Here is a 21328-nt window from a genome sequence, read left to right on the forward strand (position 1 = left end):
ACTTCACCGGGTATGGTCTAGTGTTCATAAAAACCCACAGACACACCATTTTCATTTTCAATGAAAGTTCTTTCAATTTTCAATGAAAGTTCTTTCAACTTCTACAGCTCTACAAGAGCATGTAGTTTTGCCATTTCTGCTAGTTTCGTGTGACGCAACAGTATGACGAAGTAGGGCATGAATTGCTCAAATGCAAAAAAAAGGTTGAAATATGGATATACAAGGTTTTTGCCCAACAGTGACAATATGTTATTGTTACATTATGTTTTTCACGATCAATAAAGATATCAAATCAAATTAGACAGACAGACAGACAGACAGACGGCAACTTTAACCCATTAAGACCTGAGGCCGCGTCTAAAAAAATCAAAATCCTAACAATTTTTCGGAAAAAAATAATTTTCACGATTTTTCAAAAATAGCAGATCTACAAGCTCATAGCGCGGCACTCGGTGCCGCGCTATGAGCTTGTATATCTGCTATTTTTGAATAGCCAAAGACATCTAAAGTGACACAGATGCGTTCCAGGTATCAATGGGTTAAGTTGACAGTGAATGACGCAACTGACAACGGGGCCGTTGAATTCTGATGCCGACAATAAAGGGATGATGACTTGGCAAAAAAAAAGAAAAGAAAGAGGAAATGGTTCTCGGAGGGCGCTTATACCTTCGGAAGCAGAGATAATGGGAGGGAGTGATTCAGCGTTCTCCTCCAGTGCCCCCCCCCCCCGGCCCACCACCACAGAATCCAAAGCAGACAGACGAGTCAAGGCTCGTTTCAAATCTGTTTGATGGGAATCCATTCAGCGGGGTCACAGCGGTTAACCACATTAACCCTGGGCTGGCGTCCCTATTTTTGGCATGTGTCATGTCAACGTTTTTACTCAGCTGTTTTCGAAAAGCACTTGAGTTTAATTTAAACCGTTAAAACCGGGAAAGCTTCTGTGTCACTGTCATTTTAGATTTTAGCTATATATATATAATATATATATATATATAGCAATATAAGTTTTTCAGAAAACTCTTAGGATTTAGAGCAGTGGTTTTCAAAAATAGCAGATATACAAGCTCGTAGCGCGTCACTTCGTGCCGCGCTACGAGCTTGCACATCTGCTATTTTTTTTAAATGTTTCGAAAAAATCTTGAAAGTGTGAATAATGTTTGAAATGTTTAACACAAATCTTCTCTTCTGGAGGTCCCACTCCCTGGCACAACACATTTTCAGATGGGGGTCCGTGGCCAAATACATATCATTTTGGGGGTCCTTGGCACATAAGAGAACTACTGATTTAGAAGGTATTTGTAGAATCACCCTCAGGTCTTAACACATTGCCTGCCAAATTTAGCTATTGCCTGCCAAAAACGTTTATAGACGTTAATTTAGAAAAATTATTCTTTTTTTTGTTTTCTTTTTTTGTTTTCGTTCGTCACAAAGAACCAGGAGATAACATTTTCCAAAAAGTTGCTGCTCCATTCACTTCAATGTTAAAAAATAAACAGACAAAAAAATATTTTTTTCCCTATGTTTAAACATGCTGGCAGTTTTTTAGTACTATTTTTGAAAAACCCAGGCAGTGAATGTGTCAATTGGTTAAAAAAAAGGGCGGAGTGGGGTGGGGGGGGGGATTCAAATGCTCACAGTGGCATTTGGTTTATAACAATGTTCCATAAACCTCAATCTGCCCCTGCAGCACACACTCGAAAAGGACCGTCTTCTAATTCAGTGAAAATAATATACGAACGCTGGCAGGCAGGGGGGCGTCCCGAAAGGTCAATAGTCGCGGTTTAATTGAGGAATCAGTGGTAAATGTCAAAACCATTATCTCTGTATCATCCCACATTACTATCTCCATTATTGTCCACGTTGCTCTCGGCTCGTCCAGAGATGTAGTTTACGCCTGCCTGAGAGGTGAATAAAGCAGGGACCTCTAGCCTTTCCTTCCCATACCTTTCACCACTGTATAAATACAATGGGAAAGCCTTCAAAATAATGTTTACCAATGAGAGTGAGGTTAAGAGTAGAACGGGACAGGTGCAGGTGCCCATTTGATCACCCTCTTCAGGCCTTTCACAACCATACTATCTATTAAACACATTGAGAAGTGAGACCAACAACACCTAAAGAGGGCAAAATGATAAAATCATGTTTTGGTGCCAAAGAACATCCCAGCTCAACTGTGGCTCAGTCGTGCCATCTGGTGGTCAAGGCCTGAAGTGAACAAAATATATAGGATCTTTTCATTTTGTATTTCCAACGCACACCCGTGGTTGTAAAGGGCTGTAAAGTTTTAAAGAGTTTTAAGCTGGTCGCCGTTATTGTTGTTTTACAACAGCAAAATTGGAGGCAAGCTCACATTAGCAGTATCTAAACATCTGGAGTTATATGACGTGGCCCATAGAAATGACCACAACAAAGATAGAAGAACTAGTATAATATGCTTCCATATGAAGGGAGCATATTGTCCAGACACTGGATGTTCTTTGTAGGTTTATGTGTGTGTATGGGGTTTATATCTGAACTCTGAAAATCCATAAATTCTCTAGCAAAGTTTAAAAATGGTCTTTAAGTCATGGCTTCATCTTCACACACCATAGTTAAATTCTTACCCTGGATAGCCCGCTACCCTTCTGCTTTGGTTGCTACTCTTAGTGCAGTGGTTCCCAAACTTGGGGTCCCCAAATAAACTCCTAAAATTCCAAGTGCTTGTCAGGGTGGGGGGTCCCCAGTTCAAATATAATTATTTTGGGGGGGGGTCGCAGCCTGAAAAGTTTGGGAACCCTCGTCTTAGTGTACTTCTTGTCCTGTACGTATTGTTCCAAAGGATTTTCATTTCTTTGTTGTATGGTTGTTTGCACAGTATGTGCGCGTTTGTTTTATGTCTCACATGTGGACCACAAATCCAAAATGTCTTTATACCACGATTTGTGTAACCCTTTTTTCACCCGGTGCTAATGTTCTATGTGATCCTGGGCGCTACACTCCCCCCACCAGCCTAGGGAGCCCAGGGCCGAGCTCATGCCTCCTTCAATGCATGAGAGCCAACAGACCCTCTTGTCACCTGACAAGGGGGAGTTTCCCCGGTAGGACGTAGCGCGTGGAAGGAACACGTTATTCCAACCAGTTCGCTTCCCCTCCATCAGGCGCCCCGGCTGTCATGGGGGAGGCGGTATAGCGAGCAGGATTACTACATGTTTTTGTGCGGGTATTAACTACCCTAGGAGACACGGGGAGAACGTGCAAACTCCACACAGAAAGGCCATTTCACCAACCCCACCTAGGGTATGGGCGCTGATGACGCGGAGGAGAAGACACAATAGCAGATCTACAAGCTCATAGCGCGGCACCGAGTACCGCACTATGAGCTTGTAGATCTGCTATTCTTTTAAATCATGTACATTTTGCTAATCCTTGAATATATATATATTTTTAAGCAAACATTTGTAACTCAAACCTTTGCTTCTGAGGGTACCTGGAATAAAGTATTTTGAGATGGGGGTCCACGGCCAAATACATTTAGGGGTCCTTGACCAGAAAAGGTTTGAGAACCACTGGTCTACTGGACGTGGGGCCTGAGGGGTTCCATTCTGTTCACATGATATTGTTAGGGGTTCACTAAAGCACAGAGTCATCTCATAACTAATGAGACTTTTGTTGAGCAAAGGCCCAATCTGCGATGTGTAAAAACGGTGTGAAAGGCGTTACACCGAAAATAGTTCACGTAGATCGGCTATTTCTCCGCAGTAGTTAAAAGAAAGCCAAGAGTTAGTAACCTTAAAGGTTTCATGACGTTCAGTTTTACCACACATTTAAAAGTCTTTGTCATGGTCCTGCAAACGTGTATAAAAAGTTTTAACCAAAAAATCCACTCCATTGATCCATGGCAGGTGTTTTTCTCTCACATTTCTAAAGCCTTTTCAACTGCAATGAAAAAGGAAAGGATAGGGGAGGGGAGGGGCGAGGAGGAGAGTGGGCGGGATTAATGGGCTGTGACTTCACCGCCGAAGGTCCAAGGTCAGATTACTTTTCAGCCTAATTATTCAGAAAACCTCAGACCACAGAAAATCCACTGAATGTTCAAAGTTCAGATTTTTGGGGTGTAATTGAGGTCATAAAACCCCCCCAAAAAAATAAAAAAATAAAAAAAGTGACAATGAATGTCATAGAACCTTTAAACCATGATTATCCCCCTGTCCTTACCCTGAATGTGTCTGGGGAGGCCAGGTGGAACTTGTCCCTGATATCCTCGGGGGCTCCGGCACAGAGCCGGTAGAAGATGTGGTAGTTCCTCTCATCAGGGCCCTGCCTGCAGATCCTCGACTTCTCCAGGAGGTAGTGGGACACGAAGCCTCCGACCACAGTGTTCTAAAACAGAGAATACAAAACCAAAAAGGACAAAGAAGGAACTTCAAACGGAATGCTTGGAGAATCCTGAATCCTAATCTAACATAAAGCCACCTTCAATGGCATTATAGAATGGCATAGAGCGGTGGTTCTCAACCCTTTTCATTTCCATTATCCATTATTTATTGGGCATTTGAGCCACACACACCACCATTTGATGAGATTTAGCCTCACAGACCAAAAACGTTGAATATTTTGTTATCGTTGTATAAGGTTGTGTCCACAATTCCATGCTGTATTGATGTCGTACCATAGGAGAGATAACAGGCAAACGTTGACCAAAATAACAATTCTTCTACATTCTCTAATTGTGTAGACTTATTGTAAATAAAGTAATGCAGATGTTTAACAATACTTTCTTAACTCATTGAGTGCCACAATCCGTCAAATCCGTCACGTGGCCTGACGCCCAGAGCGCCACAATCCGTCAAATCCGTCATAAAAAAAAAATCAAAAAAAAAAAAAAAAAAATCAAAATAAAAGTTTTTTTTTGGGGGGAAAAACATGTTCAGAACCCAAGATATGATGATTTGAAGATTTGCTGCTCCATCCACTCCTTTAACCTATAACTTAAAAAGGCTGTATCTCGCTTCCTAAGCACTTTTTTTTTACAATGAATTTTGGCTGTGGCACTCAGAGCCAAAATTCCATAAACATGAATAAATAAGCTTGGCACTGAATGAGTCAAATGAAACCAAATGGACCCGTATGGGTCCATTTGGTTTCATTTGACACTCTCAAGAGTTAAAGATCTATAAGGGTCCATTTGGTTACCAACTCTCCATTTAGCTGGGGACCACCTGGAAAACTCCTCAAGGGCCACTGGTGGTCCCCGGACCACTGGTTAAGAACCACTGGCATAGAGCATAACACAGCTCAAACTATAATGTACTGTAAATCATCCCTTCTGTCATAGTGGTAGGAGCTAGGCAGGGTAATTCAAAACAAAAACCACCAGCTCCACCATATTTGGCTAAAAGTTGAAGTACCTCAACTTCTAATGAACTATAACTATTGTTCTTCAAAAGACAAGGCGTAGTTAAAGCAGTTTGGGGGCGGGTATATAGCAAAGTATACTGTTCCTTTGAGGGCGAGTACACTGGTGCACTGTACCTTTTCGTTGAAGTGAATCTCCACAAATTTCCCAAAGCGGCTGCTGTTGTTATTGCGTACTGTTTTAGCGTTTCCAAAAGCCTCCAGCAATGGGTTGGCTGCATTGTTCAAAAACATAAAAAAAACACTTGCATTAGAAAACAGAACGCTTAGAATGAAACTAATGTCTTCCATAAGATGAAGAAACAGCCATTCTTACCTTCAACTATTCTCTCGTCTATGTCTTGACCTGTTCCATAGGAACTTGTCAAGTACCTGTTGGCAATACAATTGAAGCAGTTGAGGCATTACATTGTGTTTGACTCGGTTCCACAGATAAATACCGTGAAAATAGCTGATCTACAAACTCGGCTCGCGTTGCGAGGCGTTGTGAGCTTGTAGATCAGCTATTTCCAAATGTTTTGCCTCTTTCTTATATCATTTGACAATTTGACCAATGTTTGACCAGTTTTAATAGTAGTTTGTTGACTATTTTTGATGCAGTAATGGTCTTTTTTCACTTCCTTTCCTTTTTTTTTTTAGGTATTAAATATGTCTTAGAAGTCCTTAAATTGTCACTTCACTGTCATCTGGGTACCCCCCCCAAAAAGAATTATGTGGGGACCCCCCAGGGGATCGCCACCTACAGGTTGAGAACCACTGATTTAGAGGACATGTTTAGGGGTCTGGGTTGGAGTTAAAGTGCTAAATGTGTATTAATGTGCTGTTGTTTTTTGTTCACTTTTTCTTTGTTTTATCTTTCACTTCATCAGCTTATAAACACTGAATATCACCTCAACGCACGAGTGTCGTGGACCAACACTATCTAGAAGCTCAAAATGCATCACAGGGCAACGCGTTGTGAACTTATAGATCGGTGTACAACACCTGCACACAACTAAGTATATCCAAAGCTATACACCTGTATGCGTAGCGAGTCCATGAACGCACCACTTAACATTTACTGCTAAGCTTATATGGTTTGAACTTTGACCTGGTTTACAGTGGCCCATTTCATTACACGTCCACTATTTCCTGAGCTGCACGGCACAACTTCATCTTTCAACACATCTTAGAACTGATACAGATTTGGGGAAGAAATGTTACATATATAAATAGAGATGGTTTGTTTACAATAATCTATTAAGGATAAAAGCTTCTAATGTTGGAATAGGTGTCCTCATTTAGCCTGCTTTCAGACTGCTGAATTACCAGACAGAGCTTTATTCAACATGTCTATTTAAAATGATAAACCAAAATCTCCTTTGTTTAGGTCCCAAACTATAGGACAACTGAACCAAATATTGATGCTACACATGGCTTCCCAGGGCCAATGAACCCTCTAGTCTTGGTAAAACGGACCGGAGTTGCAACTGTATTTGGATCAAATGTTCCCCCAAAAATAGGCATGCTGATGCTGATGCTGATCTATTTTCTAAATAACGAAATAAATACATTTGAATCAAGTGGAAAACTCTACACTAGAAATGATGCAAAGAGAACAATGTGATCCTGACCTGAGAACAAACTTGGTGTTTTCAGTCTTTCCAGCTCCGGACTCTCCTGAAACGATGATGGACTGACTCATCTTCAACACCCTCATGTCCCTGTACGCCTTGTCAGCTGAAACACACATAATATATACAGCAATTTTATGAAAGCCATTTTTACTATTTTTTGCCATTTTAAACCTAAAGCCTAAAGCAGATCAGTTAGAATCTAACTTCTAATGACAAATCCTAAGCCCAACCTGTATCTTTTCCTAATTGTAAGGCCAACTCTAAAGGACCAGGACAATTGTCTTTACAATGTCTATTTTTACACTTTCAAACTTGTTCCAATGTGAAGTGCTTTTTGTTATAATAATCTCTATAATTCTACTATACTTGTGGGGACATTTGGCCTTCACAAGCATAGTCATAAAAGTGACTATTCTACTGACTGACACACGCACGCACGCGCGCACACCACACACACACACACACACACACACACACACACACACACACACACACACACACACACACACACACACACACACACACACACACACACACACACACACACACACACACACACACACACACACACACACACACACACACACACACACACACACACACACACACACACACCTGACAGATGGAACAGATGCTCTGCTATTCATTTATTTGCTTCTTCTTCTCCCCAGATAAATAAAGCAAGCTCAGCAGCACCGTTTATCTAACGTTCATGCCAATGAATACACAGTTAATTGAATCAATTTTAACTGAATTAAGAGAGAGATGATGTGAGACACAAGCTTCAGAGAGAGAGAGAAAGAGAGAGACAGATGAAAAAGAGAAATAGAGATAGGCAAGGAGTTTGAAGGCTAATTAATGCTTATATACAACCACATTGTACGACAAAAACAATATTGTTTTTGTCATACAATGTGGTTGTTCAACAAGTGAATGAATTCACCTGAATGACCTTAGGCATGAATGACCTTAACAGAGAGCAAGACAGAGACAAAGAGAGGGAGCATGGTACCGGCTCTACTCGACTCCACTCACTTTTTGTACCAGTCAGGTACCGTTTTCACTGCATAGAGCTCAATGTAAGGGTGCAACAGTTAATGGAACTAATCAAATGAATCGATGAAAAAGATTCATTATATGCGAAAAGTTGGAAGAAATAGGGAAAATAGCTGATCTACAAGCTCAAAAATGTGTTTTGATTGTGATACAAATACATAGGAACTTGGAGTATACTGCGTTAGTTAAATTGATCCAAGTGGGAACACTTATTGATTGATCATTAAAATAAACATGCCCACCCATCTGACCATTTAACACGGCAGACATTTGGCTGCCGTGACATTTGGCTAACTCATTGAGTGCCAATGACGTGTTTCACGTGTTTTTGAAAAAATAGTAAGCAAAACTCAATTATTATTATATATTTTTTAAATGTTCAGAACCCAAGATATCATTATCTGAAGATTTGCTGTTCCATTCACTTCTTGTTTGTTTGTTTTGCTATGTATTTTTGGCTGGCAAAATGTTTGAAAATAGCAGATCTACAAGCTCACAACGCGTCGCATCGCTTTTGGAAAAACATTTTCAGAACCCAATATATCATAATTTGAAGATTTGCTGCTCCATTCACTTCTTGTTTAACTTATTACTGAAAAAGGCTGTATCTCGTCTCCTGAGCACTTTTTTTTTACTATGTATTTTTGGCTGGCACAGTTCGCAATTATTTTTTTATTTCATTGGCACTGAATGGTTTTTCAAGTGGGCCCTGATCCAAAACAGGTTGGGAACCACTGTGTTAGTGTTACTCTCTCTGACCAATCAGCAGTCTGCAGTGTACCTTTTGGTATGGCCTCCGCTCGATTGGAACCTTGACGGAGACAATACCAAAACAAAGTACCTGGTATTATCTACAACCTCTGCCCGATGGAAAACCAAAAAAGGCGAGTATAGAGTCGAGTCGGTACATGCAGTAGAAAAGCACAGAGAGACGAAAGTGCCGCTCACAACAAGCACTATAACTAACTCTATAAAGATCATAGTTCTAAAAATCGTTGGAACTCAAGTGCATGGCAGAGTCCACACCACAACTGTGCCACGTGTCGAATATAGCCAATCTACAAGCTCAAAGCGCGGTCACGTCGAAACACGTCGTGAGCTTGTAGATCTGATATCTTCAACGCAGGATACACAGTATAAATCAGGCATAAGAGAGACAGACAGACACATGACAGACAGACAGACAGACAGCCAGCCAGTGGAGGCAGGTTCACACTCCCCAGACTCAACCCCCGAGGGTGATATTCAGCTTCATAAAAGAACACCTGACCGGCGTTCTGAAATGCTGCTGAGTCACTCCAAACCAAATCTGAGATGTCAAGTTTGCAACTATGGGAATTATGGACCCTGACTCATCATTATTGGACAGTTTTTAAAACTGGCAACAACGACAACAAAACAATCTGTTCTCTTATAACTTTTCTTTCGGGTTCTGGTCTTTGCAGTACATTCGCCAAAGTGCATTTAGCTGACATTTTTATTTAATGACTGAATTCAGTCCCCAGACATTGTGTGAAAGATGAAGTCAGGGTGAGAGAGAAAGGGAAACTTTCCCATTTCAATAGGCTCTATTCACAGCAGCCATATTATGAAGACATTCACAGGTGTTACCAATGATACTAATGAAGGCTCTGTTCCATTCTGGTCAAACAGAGTCAGGGTGCTGATATTGTACATGTTGGCTCACTGGAAACACTCCCTAATGGCCCTTTACGGGTGTGTAACTCTGAGAGTGTACAAATGGAACCAAATGGACCCTTACGGGTCCATTTGGTTCCATTTGTACAGTCTCAGAGTTATGGGGGTCGTGGAAACCACTGTGCTACACTAAATGGAACAGAGCCTTCATTAGTATCATTGGTAACACCTGTGAATGTCTTCATAATATGGCTGCTGTGAATAGAGCCTATTAAAGGAAGATGAGTAAAATCCATAACCGCTTAGATCCTGTGTACGACGGAGCGTACTGTACGAAATGGGCCTTTTACTCACCAATGGCATAGACGTGGGGGGGCAGCGTGCCGAGGGAGCGCCCCCGGTACTGCGTGATGGTCTCTGGAGAGTACAGCTTAGGGAGGTCATAGTACGGGTTCACTGCTATCAGGATGTTGGCTACAAACGTCTAGTTGGTAGAAAGAGCAACAGAAAGAAGACTCAGAATCATCTTCATTGTCATATCACAGGTTTACAGGTGTAAAACAGTGGGTGACATTTTTTTTTGTGCAAGCTCCATCGAAGGAATAAAAAAAGAGACGACGACGTATCTACATATTTACACATAGCACATTCATCCAAAAACATGTATGTACATGAGATTTCGAAACAAGGTGTTAGTGCAAGAAGAATATCAGTGCATGTACATGAAGATTAAGGTGCAGAGTATCGGCAGTAGTGGAAAAAGTACTCAAATGTAAAAGTAAAAGTATCAATACTGCAATGTAGAAATACTCTGTTACAAGTAAAAGTCCGGAATAAAATAATTTACTTGAGTAAAAGTACAAAAGTATTGGTATCAAAATGTACCAAAAGCAGAAAGTACTCATTATGCAGAATGTCCCATTTCACAAGTTTTCAAGTGTATAAAATGTATTAAAATCTTTTGAAAACAGCAGATCTACAAGCTCACAATGCGGCTATTTTCAAATGGCCGAAATGTATACGGAGCTGAAGTGGGTAATGTATGTTTTGAAAATCTACAAAGTAACTAAAGTTTTCAAATAATTGTGTCAAGTTCAACCATACAGTATAGTCCTCAAAGGTTGCTTTACTGGTATAATCCACCAGGTAGGTTTATGAGTAAAAACTAAAAAGTCCCAGGCCAATCTGATGAAAGGCGATGATCATGCCTTGTTCAACAGTCTGATCTTAGCCGGGTGGAATAATGGAAGTTAAAAGAAACCACAACACTCCCCCCACCACAAAAAAAAAACGATGTACTCAGCCCCAAGCTAGTCATTTTTGCTTTAGATGTGGCTGAGTACATATTTTGTCTTACTCAGCTACTTCTCCTTAGAAAGAAAGTAATATACATTTTAATTATCTCCATTCAAATATTCTAGGAAAATCAAGCGTAAAAGGGACTGAAACAATAGATGCATCTTAATGAATCCAAGCCAGCGGTTCTCAAACATTTTCATGTCAAGAACACCCTAGTCTCGCGTAGCCAGAGAACTATTCCACAAACTCCGAATGCTACTGTATATAGAGTCTGGAACTACACCTCCCGAAATCCGAATCAGGAAGCTGGCATCTGTTCGATTTCCTTCACAAAAAAAATATCTTTACATTTTATTTTTTAATTTCATTTCTGCTAAGCAATGTAGAGAGAATAATCGCACATCCACTGTTACTTATTTCAGGTGCGTTGGATAGTAGATAATATGAATCAAACAAGAAGTCCCGCACACTGTATCTTGCTGTGGCAACTCACTTTTTTTTATTTATGACAAACGTTTCGATTCGTCTGGACCTTCCTCAATAGTGTCTTTCAATACTGATCACTTTGTGCTCTTATGTACAAACACTCCATCTGGTTCACAGGTGTGAGACAATCACACTCCCAATGGGAGTGTCACTCAATGATTGTCTCTAGTGTGTGAGCTTGTCGATTTGCCCAGACTCAACATATAGACGGGTTTCCTGTTAGTAAACATGAGAGGAATATGACCGCGCAGAGGCGGGGGAAGCCTATGGGTGCGTTTGGAAATTACGCACCGGAGCACACTCGCCTATTAGTTTGTATTGGCCAGTGCGCTCACTGCCACTCAGGGCTGTATTTTCGAACGCGCCTTTCACCCGGGCATGCGCAGATTGCGCATTCTGCTCTGTGATGACGTCGCGCGGAAATCCGTCTATATACATCCATTATTTACAAATATTCACAAATGTTTTTACAGAAACAAACTTAAGAAATGAAAACATTGGCCTTGCATTAGAGCTTGGTTTTGCCCAGACAATTCATATATAAAGTGTATTTCAGAGTTTTCAAAAGCATAGTCCCACAATGAATTACAACATCACATGCCATGGAATTTCTTCGTTCAACCCTTTTGGAAATAATGTTTGTAGGGTATAAATCCAATAAACTTCTCTTTTGTTTAGTATTTCATCTATGTTTCCCCATCTCTCAGGTAGAATAACTTTTTCAATCCCTTGGAATTTGAACGATGAGATGTCATGTTTGAAGTCATTAAAATGTACTGCTACTGGGTAGTTCCTGTCATTTCTCCTTATTGTGCTTTTATGCTCACTCATTCTTTGTTTGAGCTGGCGTGATGTTTTTCCCACATACACCAGTCCGCATGGACATTTAATCAAATAAATAACATGTGTAGTGGTGCAAGTAATGACATCATTGATAGAATATTTCTTCCCAGTTCTGCTAAGCAGCAAGCTATGTATGCTTAGATGATTTTGATTTATATTAGGATACATTTGACTGTAAAGACGAAACAGAAGTGGGGAAGAGGCTTCACACCCGCTTTATCGCTTGTTCATGATCAGAGCTTCCGTGCTACCGGAAGCATTTGAAAATTGTGGGAGGCAACCACGCGAGACTAAGTACCCCCAAACTGATATGTATTTGGCTGCGGACCCCCATCTGAAAATGTGCCAAAGAGCCCCATAAGAGTAGCTTTGTCAACATTGTTCGAAAATAGCAGATCTACAAGCTGAGTTTTGCAGATGGGCTGTTTTCAAATAGCTGAAGAGAGTGTTCATTTTCCTGAGGACCCCCTGTCACCACCTCAAGGACTCCCGGGGGTCCCCAGTCCCCATTTTGAGAACCACTAATCTAGAATATTATTCATTGAACTAGCCTCTGGTAAAATACAGAATCCCCTCGCTGTGTCTGTCAGCGTCAACTTTACATTTGCAGTTCCTTCTTCCACCACTAGATGGCCATATAGGCATTATCTCTAAACTGGGCAGAGCTCAAAAGATAAATGTAGTCTCCCTGGGAACATGGAATATTAGCTATTTTCACTATTTGTTTTAATTTTTGAACATTACTGGAAATCATTTTTGATTGTTTTTTATTCTTTTGAAAATGTCCGAAATTATTTAGAAAAATATGAGATTTTCTAATATTATTTTTTCTTTTCTTTTTTAATTTTTGAAAATCTTTTGAAAAAATGATTTAAAGCTGTACTCGTGACCCATAAAAGTGGAGCTGAGAACCAAACATGGGTCCTGACCCATTGTTTGGGAACCACTGGTGTAGAGGCCAGCTGGCCGGCCTGCCTGTCTGCCCCGCCCCCCCCCCCCCCCCCTCCTCTCCATCACTTCAGGGCTGATGAGGTTCAGTGGGCAACAGGATAGCCCAGTCTGTCTGAGGCATTACCTAGGACCACGTCACCTGAGCCTGTCTCGCTGTGTGTGTGTGCGTGTGCGTGTGTGTGTGTGTGTGTGTGTGTGTGTGTGTGTGTCACACACGTGATGCTAAAATTAAGTCTGCCCTTTTGTGTGCACGAATGAGCATGCGTTCACTCGTCATAAAGACATGACATCTACGTGTGCATGCATAATGCATGTGTTTATGTGTTCCGCCTCCAGCCAGTCACCTGACCAGCACCCGCAGTTAATAAACCATCTCCCCTTCTTTCGCCCACGTCATACTTACATAAATCTTGTCTTTGCTATATCTCACGCGGACGTTGTTTAGTAGAGTGGCTTCATTCAAGTACATCAAAGAACCTGGAAGACACAGAGATGGCACGGGGAGTTACTGTAGCACTGTTGTCTAAAAGGATCAACAATTTGCGTGATAATCCCACAAAACATGGATTTTTTTTCAGGGAGACGTCAAATGATGACTGAGATCATCCCTCACTGTGGGACACTGCTGGGGAAAAAGTGTGCAAGTTGCCAACTTCCCTCATGCTAAGTATTAACACATGGGGTGCCAAAACCGTATTTATACGGTTTTGCAAAAGGTGCAAAAAGTGACGCGGAGTGCCAAAACCGTATTTAATCGGATTTGGTGTCTTTTTGTTTTTTCGTTTTTTTCCACACGGGAGGGGCTAGAGCAGCTCTGGGAGTACCCATTGTGATCCTGAGAAGGTTAGGCCAAATGGATCACCAAAAAAAAAAAAAAACATGGCTCCCCATCCGCTTCCTGTCTATTTCCTTCTTTAAAACGTCTGTATCTCCGAATCGGTTTCCGGTGGGGGAAAACCGGTCATGCGCGATGCGCGATCCCTCCCCGTTGTAACTCGCGAGTGAAATGTTATCGTTCCAGGATATAGCCAGGGTCATCTTGCTCCATGAATGCATGCTTTTTTTTTACGTGGATATGCTCGTCGTGGAGTCTAGAGCTTTAAACAGCAAAGCGCAGTCAATGGGGAGAATGCTGGCACCCACGGTAAGTTGTTATTAAAGAATTCAGGCACCCAATGTGTTAAGAAGAAATGTAATCAGGTCAGAACAAAGTAACACAAATGAAGGAGCTAATGAATTAAGCTAGTAGCATAATACATAAATATGTTCTCTGCAAACTAAACTGTTTTATCCTCAAAGCACTTACGTACTGAACATTAGACTCTGCCCATGTACTGTACAGAGTGAATACAGATGGATCAGTGATTTTGAAACCTGAATCTCTGAATGTTTTTTTATCACAAGCGCCTTGAATTTCTGACCAATCACACAAGCTGTTCGCATCAGTGTGTTCCATGGTGATGTTAGGGTTACATCTTGAATGTGCCAGATGTGAACTGCCGAAAATACGTGTATTTGTTTGTTTTCTCTGCAATGACTTATCATGTTGTTCTTACGACCTAGCTGAACTTCACTTCCACAAGTGAAGTATGCTGCAGCCTTTCCAGACCATCTCAGTTCCACTGCAGGCTGGGGCTAAACAACACATCAGAGGCATTCTGAGTGGCCTGCTACTCCATGATACTCACAGTTGTCCTCCACGTGTTTGTTGACATCATCCTCTGCAGGGAACACTTGGTTGATGGCAGCCAAAAATGTCTGTGGAGGAAACAGAAACAAACAAAAACAAAGGCTTTTAATCACAGCTATGGAGGCTTTTACAGAGCAGATAGAATCAGATTGAGAAGCAACTTTATTGTCTCATCACACGATTGAAGGTGTAAAGAAAGCGGGTGAAATTATTTTTGCGCAAGCTCCCAACATTTACAGCTACAGGAACAGGGAAAGAGAGAATTGAGAAGAAACAGGAACACAGAACAAGTCAAATAACAGGAAGGCACAGCCAAATCAAATTTACAATTAGTCCAGGCATTGTATGCAAAAATAGGGGTCAACCTCTCACTAATTGCAACAAAAACAAACTCAACTGATTTTATGTCCTATATACAGTACAGTATGTCCTGAATGAGAGGGGAAAAGTTGTAAGCAATTGCATGAAGGGAAAATCCTGAAATTCGAAATGGTCGCCATCACACACGATTTCTTAAATAAAAAACAATTATCTATCTCAAAAACCGAACACTGTATGAAGTCGACATTTGGCAGATGTATAGCTGAGGACCCAAGGAAATGATGTATCAATGTATGAACTTGTTTGGATGAGTGGTTATTGAGAAAGCATATTCCAAACAGTCATATGTAACAACAAAGAGTTACTGAGGCAAACATCAAACTTTGGACACCTGATGGCCTCATCTGGGCTACAAGAGCTGAGTTGATCTACTGTATGCCCTAAATGCAGTAATCCACATGATGTGTGGCAAAGCTGTTGCGCGAGCAGCTCATGCACACTCCATTGTTGATGCAGCCCTCAATGCACTGTTGCTAGCAAACATGTTCAACGTCCATCTAACACAATACAGACAACAGTAGGCACGGAGAGGCAGTGTCAGCTGAAGCAGGTGCAAGGCAGCCAGATGATCAGAGAACAGATGTGATCAGAGATGCCAACAACCTTTTCCCCTCTCATTCGGGACATATTTAGGACACAAAGGTTGTCCAAGCCTGGTAAAACAGTTCGGAGCACATAGCCTGTAGTTAAACAAAGCATTTGCTCTCAACAAAATTTGAAACTGAGTATGGAAATGCTTTGAATATTTCCAGCGTGTCAGCAATATAATGCCCACGTGTGCAGTTTCAGATTGATTGGCCCAATCCGATGACAACAAAAATGGATGCACACAGACAGAAAATAATGAGTTTTCTCCATTTTATAGTAGGTCATACGGTAAGAGTTCAGTACTAAACAGAAGAGAGGGCTGAGAATTTGAAACACTTCCGTTTAGTGTATCCTCCTCCTGTTTACCGTCAAGTGCTTTGCTTTCACTGCCTTGAGCTGCTTCACGTCTATTTGGGAAGCATCTGGCAAAATCCTTTTTATCTTTGATTTATTTATTTATGTCTTTAAACCAACTCCCAGAGGGATCAATACACCAGACGTTCAATCCAAACACATAACAAGACGTCTGCAGCCCCCAGCAACACTACACACACACTGACTGACACATTTCAGATCAACTATCTGGAAGCAGGAGATGAGTGGATGTGTGGATGAGTGGATGTGTGTGTCTGTGTGTCTGTGTGTGTGTGTGCGTGCGTGCGTGCGTACTTGTATATATTGTGTGTATACTCGCGAGGGCGAAATGTCTTCATGCAAGTATAGTAGAATTTGGTTCAGGTTGGTGGGTTACGATTAGGCATCTACTGAGCCTCTAGGTCGGCTATTAATGGCATAAAATCGCTGTTCTAAAACGTTGTCCTCAAGTATAGTAATGTAAATGTGTTGCAATGGAATTATTTTCTAGAAATAGCAGATCTACAAGCTCACAACACGTGATTCGACGTGTTGTGAGCTTGTAGATCGGCTGTTTCCAATATTAATGTTTTTTTGAAAAGTATAAAGTTATCAAATATGTCAGCATGTATTTGTATATTTGCCCTGTGCAACTTCAAAGCCTAAAAGCCAAACAGAAAAGTAATTTGTATTCATGTACTGTATGTTCCAGTGTTCAAAGACAAAAACACAATTAACCACTTAAACCCCAGCATCGGTATCGGTATCGAAAGCTTTCTCTGAAAATAGAAGATCGACAAGCTCACTCGGCTATTTTCAGCGAAGCTGTCCCCACGATAACAGAAAACAGAAAATACACTAGTATTGAGCCCTGAGGGACTCCGGTTACCCATATGGGGTTTAAGTGGTTAAATGATGAATCGCAATTATTCAAGTGACAATTAATCGTGTTATGTAAAATGTCATAATCGTGACAGCCTAGCTAGTGAGTGACTGACTGACTGACTGAGGTCAGCGAGTCTGTCCCTGCTCTCCCCTACTGTCCCTGAGATGCCAGTCAGCACCTCCACAGCAACACAGGACACCATGCATTATTCACCAAATAACTGTCACCAAGCAACACTCATCATGAGAGGCAAACACCGGGGCAAAATACCATAACGGTGCAGTAAGTGCTATTTCTTTGTTGAAATAAGTGTAAATGTGCTATAGACTATATTCTTGTAGTAATCATTGTCTTCAACGTTTTTCAGGCCAAGGACCTCTTAGCTGAGAGAGAGATGAAGCAGGGACCCCCACTACATTTCATAGATAATTTCATTTCATAGACTTGTTTAACAGTACTATCATCTTTTCTATTCATTTAATGGATTCATGTTAATGTGCCTACTGTATTTTCATTCATTTAACCACTTGGTACTTGGTCTCCTTTTTTCCCTTCAACACCAAACCTCTTTGCCAAAAATAGCCGCTCTACAAGCGAGGCGTTGTGAGCTTGTAGATCTGCTATTTTCGGCTAATGCTCCCCTCAGTGATTAAGTGATTAATGTAAAAAACTAAACAAAACAAAAAAAAAATCCTATCACACAAAGATGTGGCGGCACCCCTGTAGTAGCTGCGAGGACCCCCTAGGGGTCCCGGACACCCTGTTGAAGACCCCTGCTATAGTCAGTGTTTGTTCAGTAACAGGGGTCTCTCCAGCACTTCAGTAAACCGAAAATACATGTTCAGGTAGAAGATACCAATTTCATCCAACCAGGGCAGAGAACTCATACAGGATACAGGACAAACAGGTTACATTGGAAGTGATGACACCAAGACGTGAGCAGACAAAATTGGAACTGGGACACTATCAAATTGAAGCCGATAAATGGGTACTCTTCTCCTGCTCTTCTATTGAGACATTTCTCCCCTGAGCAAGCAGCCAGACTCTATTAGCTCAGTGGTAGAAAAAAAAAGACTTGCACAGGAGACCCGGGTTCAAATACAGGGTAGAACATTAAAGGTACAGAGTGCAGCTTTAACATAAGTTTAATTTAAATGGCGCTTAAAAAGAAGTGTGTGCACTACTTATTTTCAGTATTAACCCGTTAAAGCCAGGAAAGCACCGGTGTCATTTTTCATTAATTCTTAGGATTTAGAACATGGGTTTAGAACAGTGGTTCTCAAAAATAGCAGATAAACAAGCTCACAGCGTGTCACTTTGTGTCGCTCTGCGAGCTTGTACATCTGCTATTTTTGAAAAATATCGAAAGTTATTTCTTCTGGGGGTCCCTGGCACAAAACAATTTCAGATGGGGGGTCCGAGGCCATATATATATATATATATATATATATATATATATATATATATATATATATATATATATATATATATATATATATATATATATATATATATATATATATATTTCAATTTGGGGGTCCTTGACAATATTTTTTTTGAGAACTACTGATTTAGGTCTTAATGGGTTAAGAGTTTTTTCTCACTATTCCACCCTGCCCTACTCCTGAGTGAACAGGCTCCAACTCTTAATCACCCACATGCTTGGCATTTGGCAACTAACCACGGTGAGCTAATACGCAGAGGTTTGTGTGAACACATTCGACCCTGGCCCTGGAGGCACTCACAGTATGAGATAAAACTCTCTGGGGAGTCGGGACAGAGCCAAAGCATGGCGGTTATAGTTGCACACAGGCGTGGGACTCCTCCGCTCCTCCACAATGGCTACATCTGTACCCCCCACCCTCCCCGGCTAGGCATTAGCGAGCTTTAATGTGCCAAGGTTGGATCGCCAAGGTGACGTACACCCGATTCATTCTTTCCACATTCTCAGCCCAGGCAGCCCGGGCTCCATAGCACTGAGCGACGGGCAAGGAAGTGAAAGAGAGAGCAACAGAGCGGAGGGGAGGGAGACAGATAAAGACAGGGGAGAGAGAGACACACACAGAGAGACAGAGACTATCTTTCACCAGTACTGAGACAGTTGGCTAGACTCGGGCAGGCAGGGTCACAGGTTCGAGACCTCCAAGTACCAACATGTCAGTCACCATCATGGTGTTACTGAGCTAAATTGTTAACACATTGTTAACCGATGATTCTTTTATGCATGTGAACATTCACTTTGAGCATGTGAATATTCATCATCTGTGTTATTGATATTTCATGCCTTCTGGCAAGTTTTGCTACTTCCCACAAATTGCACAGCAACATGAAAATATGTTCCCTTTTGTGAGTGTATATATGCACAAAATAGATCTACAAGAATACACTCTTGTTGTTTCCATAGACTATGATAACCATTGACAATTAACTGAAAAGCATAAGTGTCTCTTTAAAGAAGCTTAAATAGCCAATATACAAGCTTGCAATACACTGTGAGCTTGTAGATCTGGTCTTTTCTTTTTTCAAAAATGTTCAACAATAATGACAAGCCCAAAATAGGGACGTCTTGGGGCATTAAGGCTCAGTCCTTGTGCAGCCGACCCGGGTTCGAATCCGACCCGAGGCTGTTTGCTGCATGTCCTTCCTTCCCCATCTCTCTCTCCTGGCATTTCCTGTCTCACTCCACTATCACCATCATAATAATGGGTTGAAAATGCCTAACTAAAGTAAAAGCAAACTAGAGACACCAGGTTTGAAAGGGATTAAGCTGCAAAAAGGGCCAAACCCAATGCTTCGTTCAATGTGGCGTAACGTCAGTAACACTACTGGAGTGACGTTTGAGCCCATGTGTTTACGAAAGCAAGCTCCAAATAACAACAACTGTCCCATTGAGCAACACCAAAGCAAAGGCAGAGTGATCATCTGGGATGAATTACACTATAGCACACACACACAACTGGTCATTGTAATACAAGTGTGTGACACCAGTGACATGCACTGAAAGATCACCCCCCCCCCACTCTCATAGTCTCTCACCAATGTCATCCCAACTTTTCTTTTAATGTCTCTTTAATCTAGCATCTCTCCCTCACCAGCTCCCTTCCCTTTCTTCTCTACCTCCCTTCCTCTGTCCCTCGCTCTTTCGAACAGTGTCGCCAGATGTTGCGAGAGAAATAAGCAACCAGGTCTATGAAAACAAGCCCAAAAGAAGCGACTAATAGGCCACACAAGCACTTTAAACTTATATGCATCGGCTATCTGAAAATAGCTAATCTACAAGCTTGTAGAGCAACTGCACATTGGAAACAAGCCCCAAAAAAACGCAACCACCAATATTTACAAGCGACTTTACAGGAAAAACAAGCCCAAAGTCGCTTATAATAAGCGGACTAGGCAACACTGCTTTCAACATCTTTCCTAAGGGCGGTTTGCCGGCCAGCAAGCTAGCTAAGCCACAGAGCCGGACTGGTATAGGGTCAGGAGGCCGGTCAGACACTGGCACAGACTGGCAACAGCAAAACACAAACAGAACATTGTCACCATGTCTGATCGTTTTAGCCCACAGGAAACAGTACTCGGAGAAAATGAGGTCAAATCCATTGAAGAAAAAAGAAAACGGATACAAACTGTCATAAGGAGTTCAAATAAGGAAAAATACACATTAACATGAATTCAACATTCATAGAAAAGATAATGTGTAAACAAACAAACAAGAAACATGAATTTACTCAACACCGATGATAGTGCTGTCAAACAAGTAACACACTTTTATACATGATGTAGTGGGGGGTCCCTGCTCCACTCTCTCTCTCTCAGCTAAGGGGTCCTTGGCCTGAAAAACATGGAAGACCCCCGGTACATACTGTAACTGTATATGTGTTAGACTGTTGTGCCGGAAGTCTTTGAATCCTACCAGAGTGTTCCTTTACAGTACAACTCTCCCTCCTCACTTTAACAGAGTAAAACCCGAAGTGTTCATTTAATTCGGATTTATTTTCAAAACACCATTACCATGCTAAATGTCAAGGAAAGCTAATTATCCTTTAACAATGTCTTGGACAGCTCAAAGTATATTATCTTACATTTGTAATAAATCATAATTCTATAACAGACATCTTAGCTGCAGCAGCACATGATATTAAA

The 21328-nt window shown here is 41.3% G+C and overlaps 1 protein-coding gene across 6 annotated transcripts in view; it reads right to left on the bottom strand.

Annotated features, from left to right (window-relative positions):
* LOC311063757 (unconventional myosin-VI-like) overlaps positions 1–21328 on the bottom strand; it is a 182647-nt gene that overhangs the window by 127414 nt on the left and 33905 nt on the right. For all 6 annotated transcript variants that reach the window (XM_084083349.1, XM_084083348.1, XM_084083347.1 and 3 more), the window contains exons 3-9: positions 14975–15044; positions 13690–13763; positions 10062–10191; positions 7011–7116; positions 5714–5769; positions 5515–5612; positions 4198–4362 (exon numbers count right to left, since the gene is read on the bottom strand). In XM_084083349.1, coding sequence (XP_083939475.1) covers positions 4198–4362; positions 5515–5612; positions 5714–5769; positions 7011–7116; positions 10062–10191; positions 13690–13763; positions 14975–15044 — 699 coding nt within the window. The remainder of the gene's footprint in view (positions 1–4197; positions 4363–5514; positions 5613–5713; positions 5770–7010; positions 7117–10061; positions 10192–13689; positions 13764–14974; positions 15045–21328) is intronic.

Source organism: Gymnoscopelus microlampas (genome assembly GCF_963454915.1).
Source record: "Gymnoscopelus microlampas genome assembly, chromosome: 16".
Lineage (NCBI taxonomy): Eukaryota > Metazoa > Chordata > Actinopteri > Myctophiformes > Myctophidae > Gymnoscopelus > Gymnoscopelus microlampas.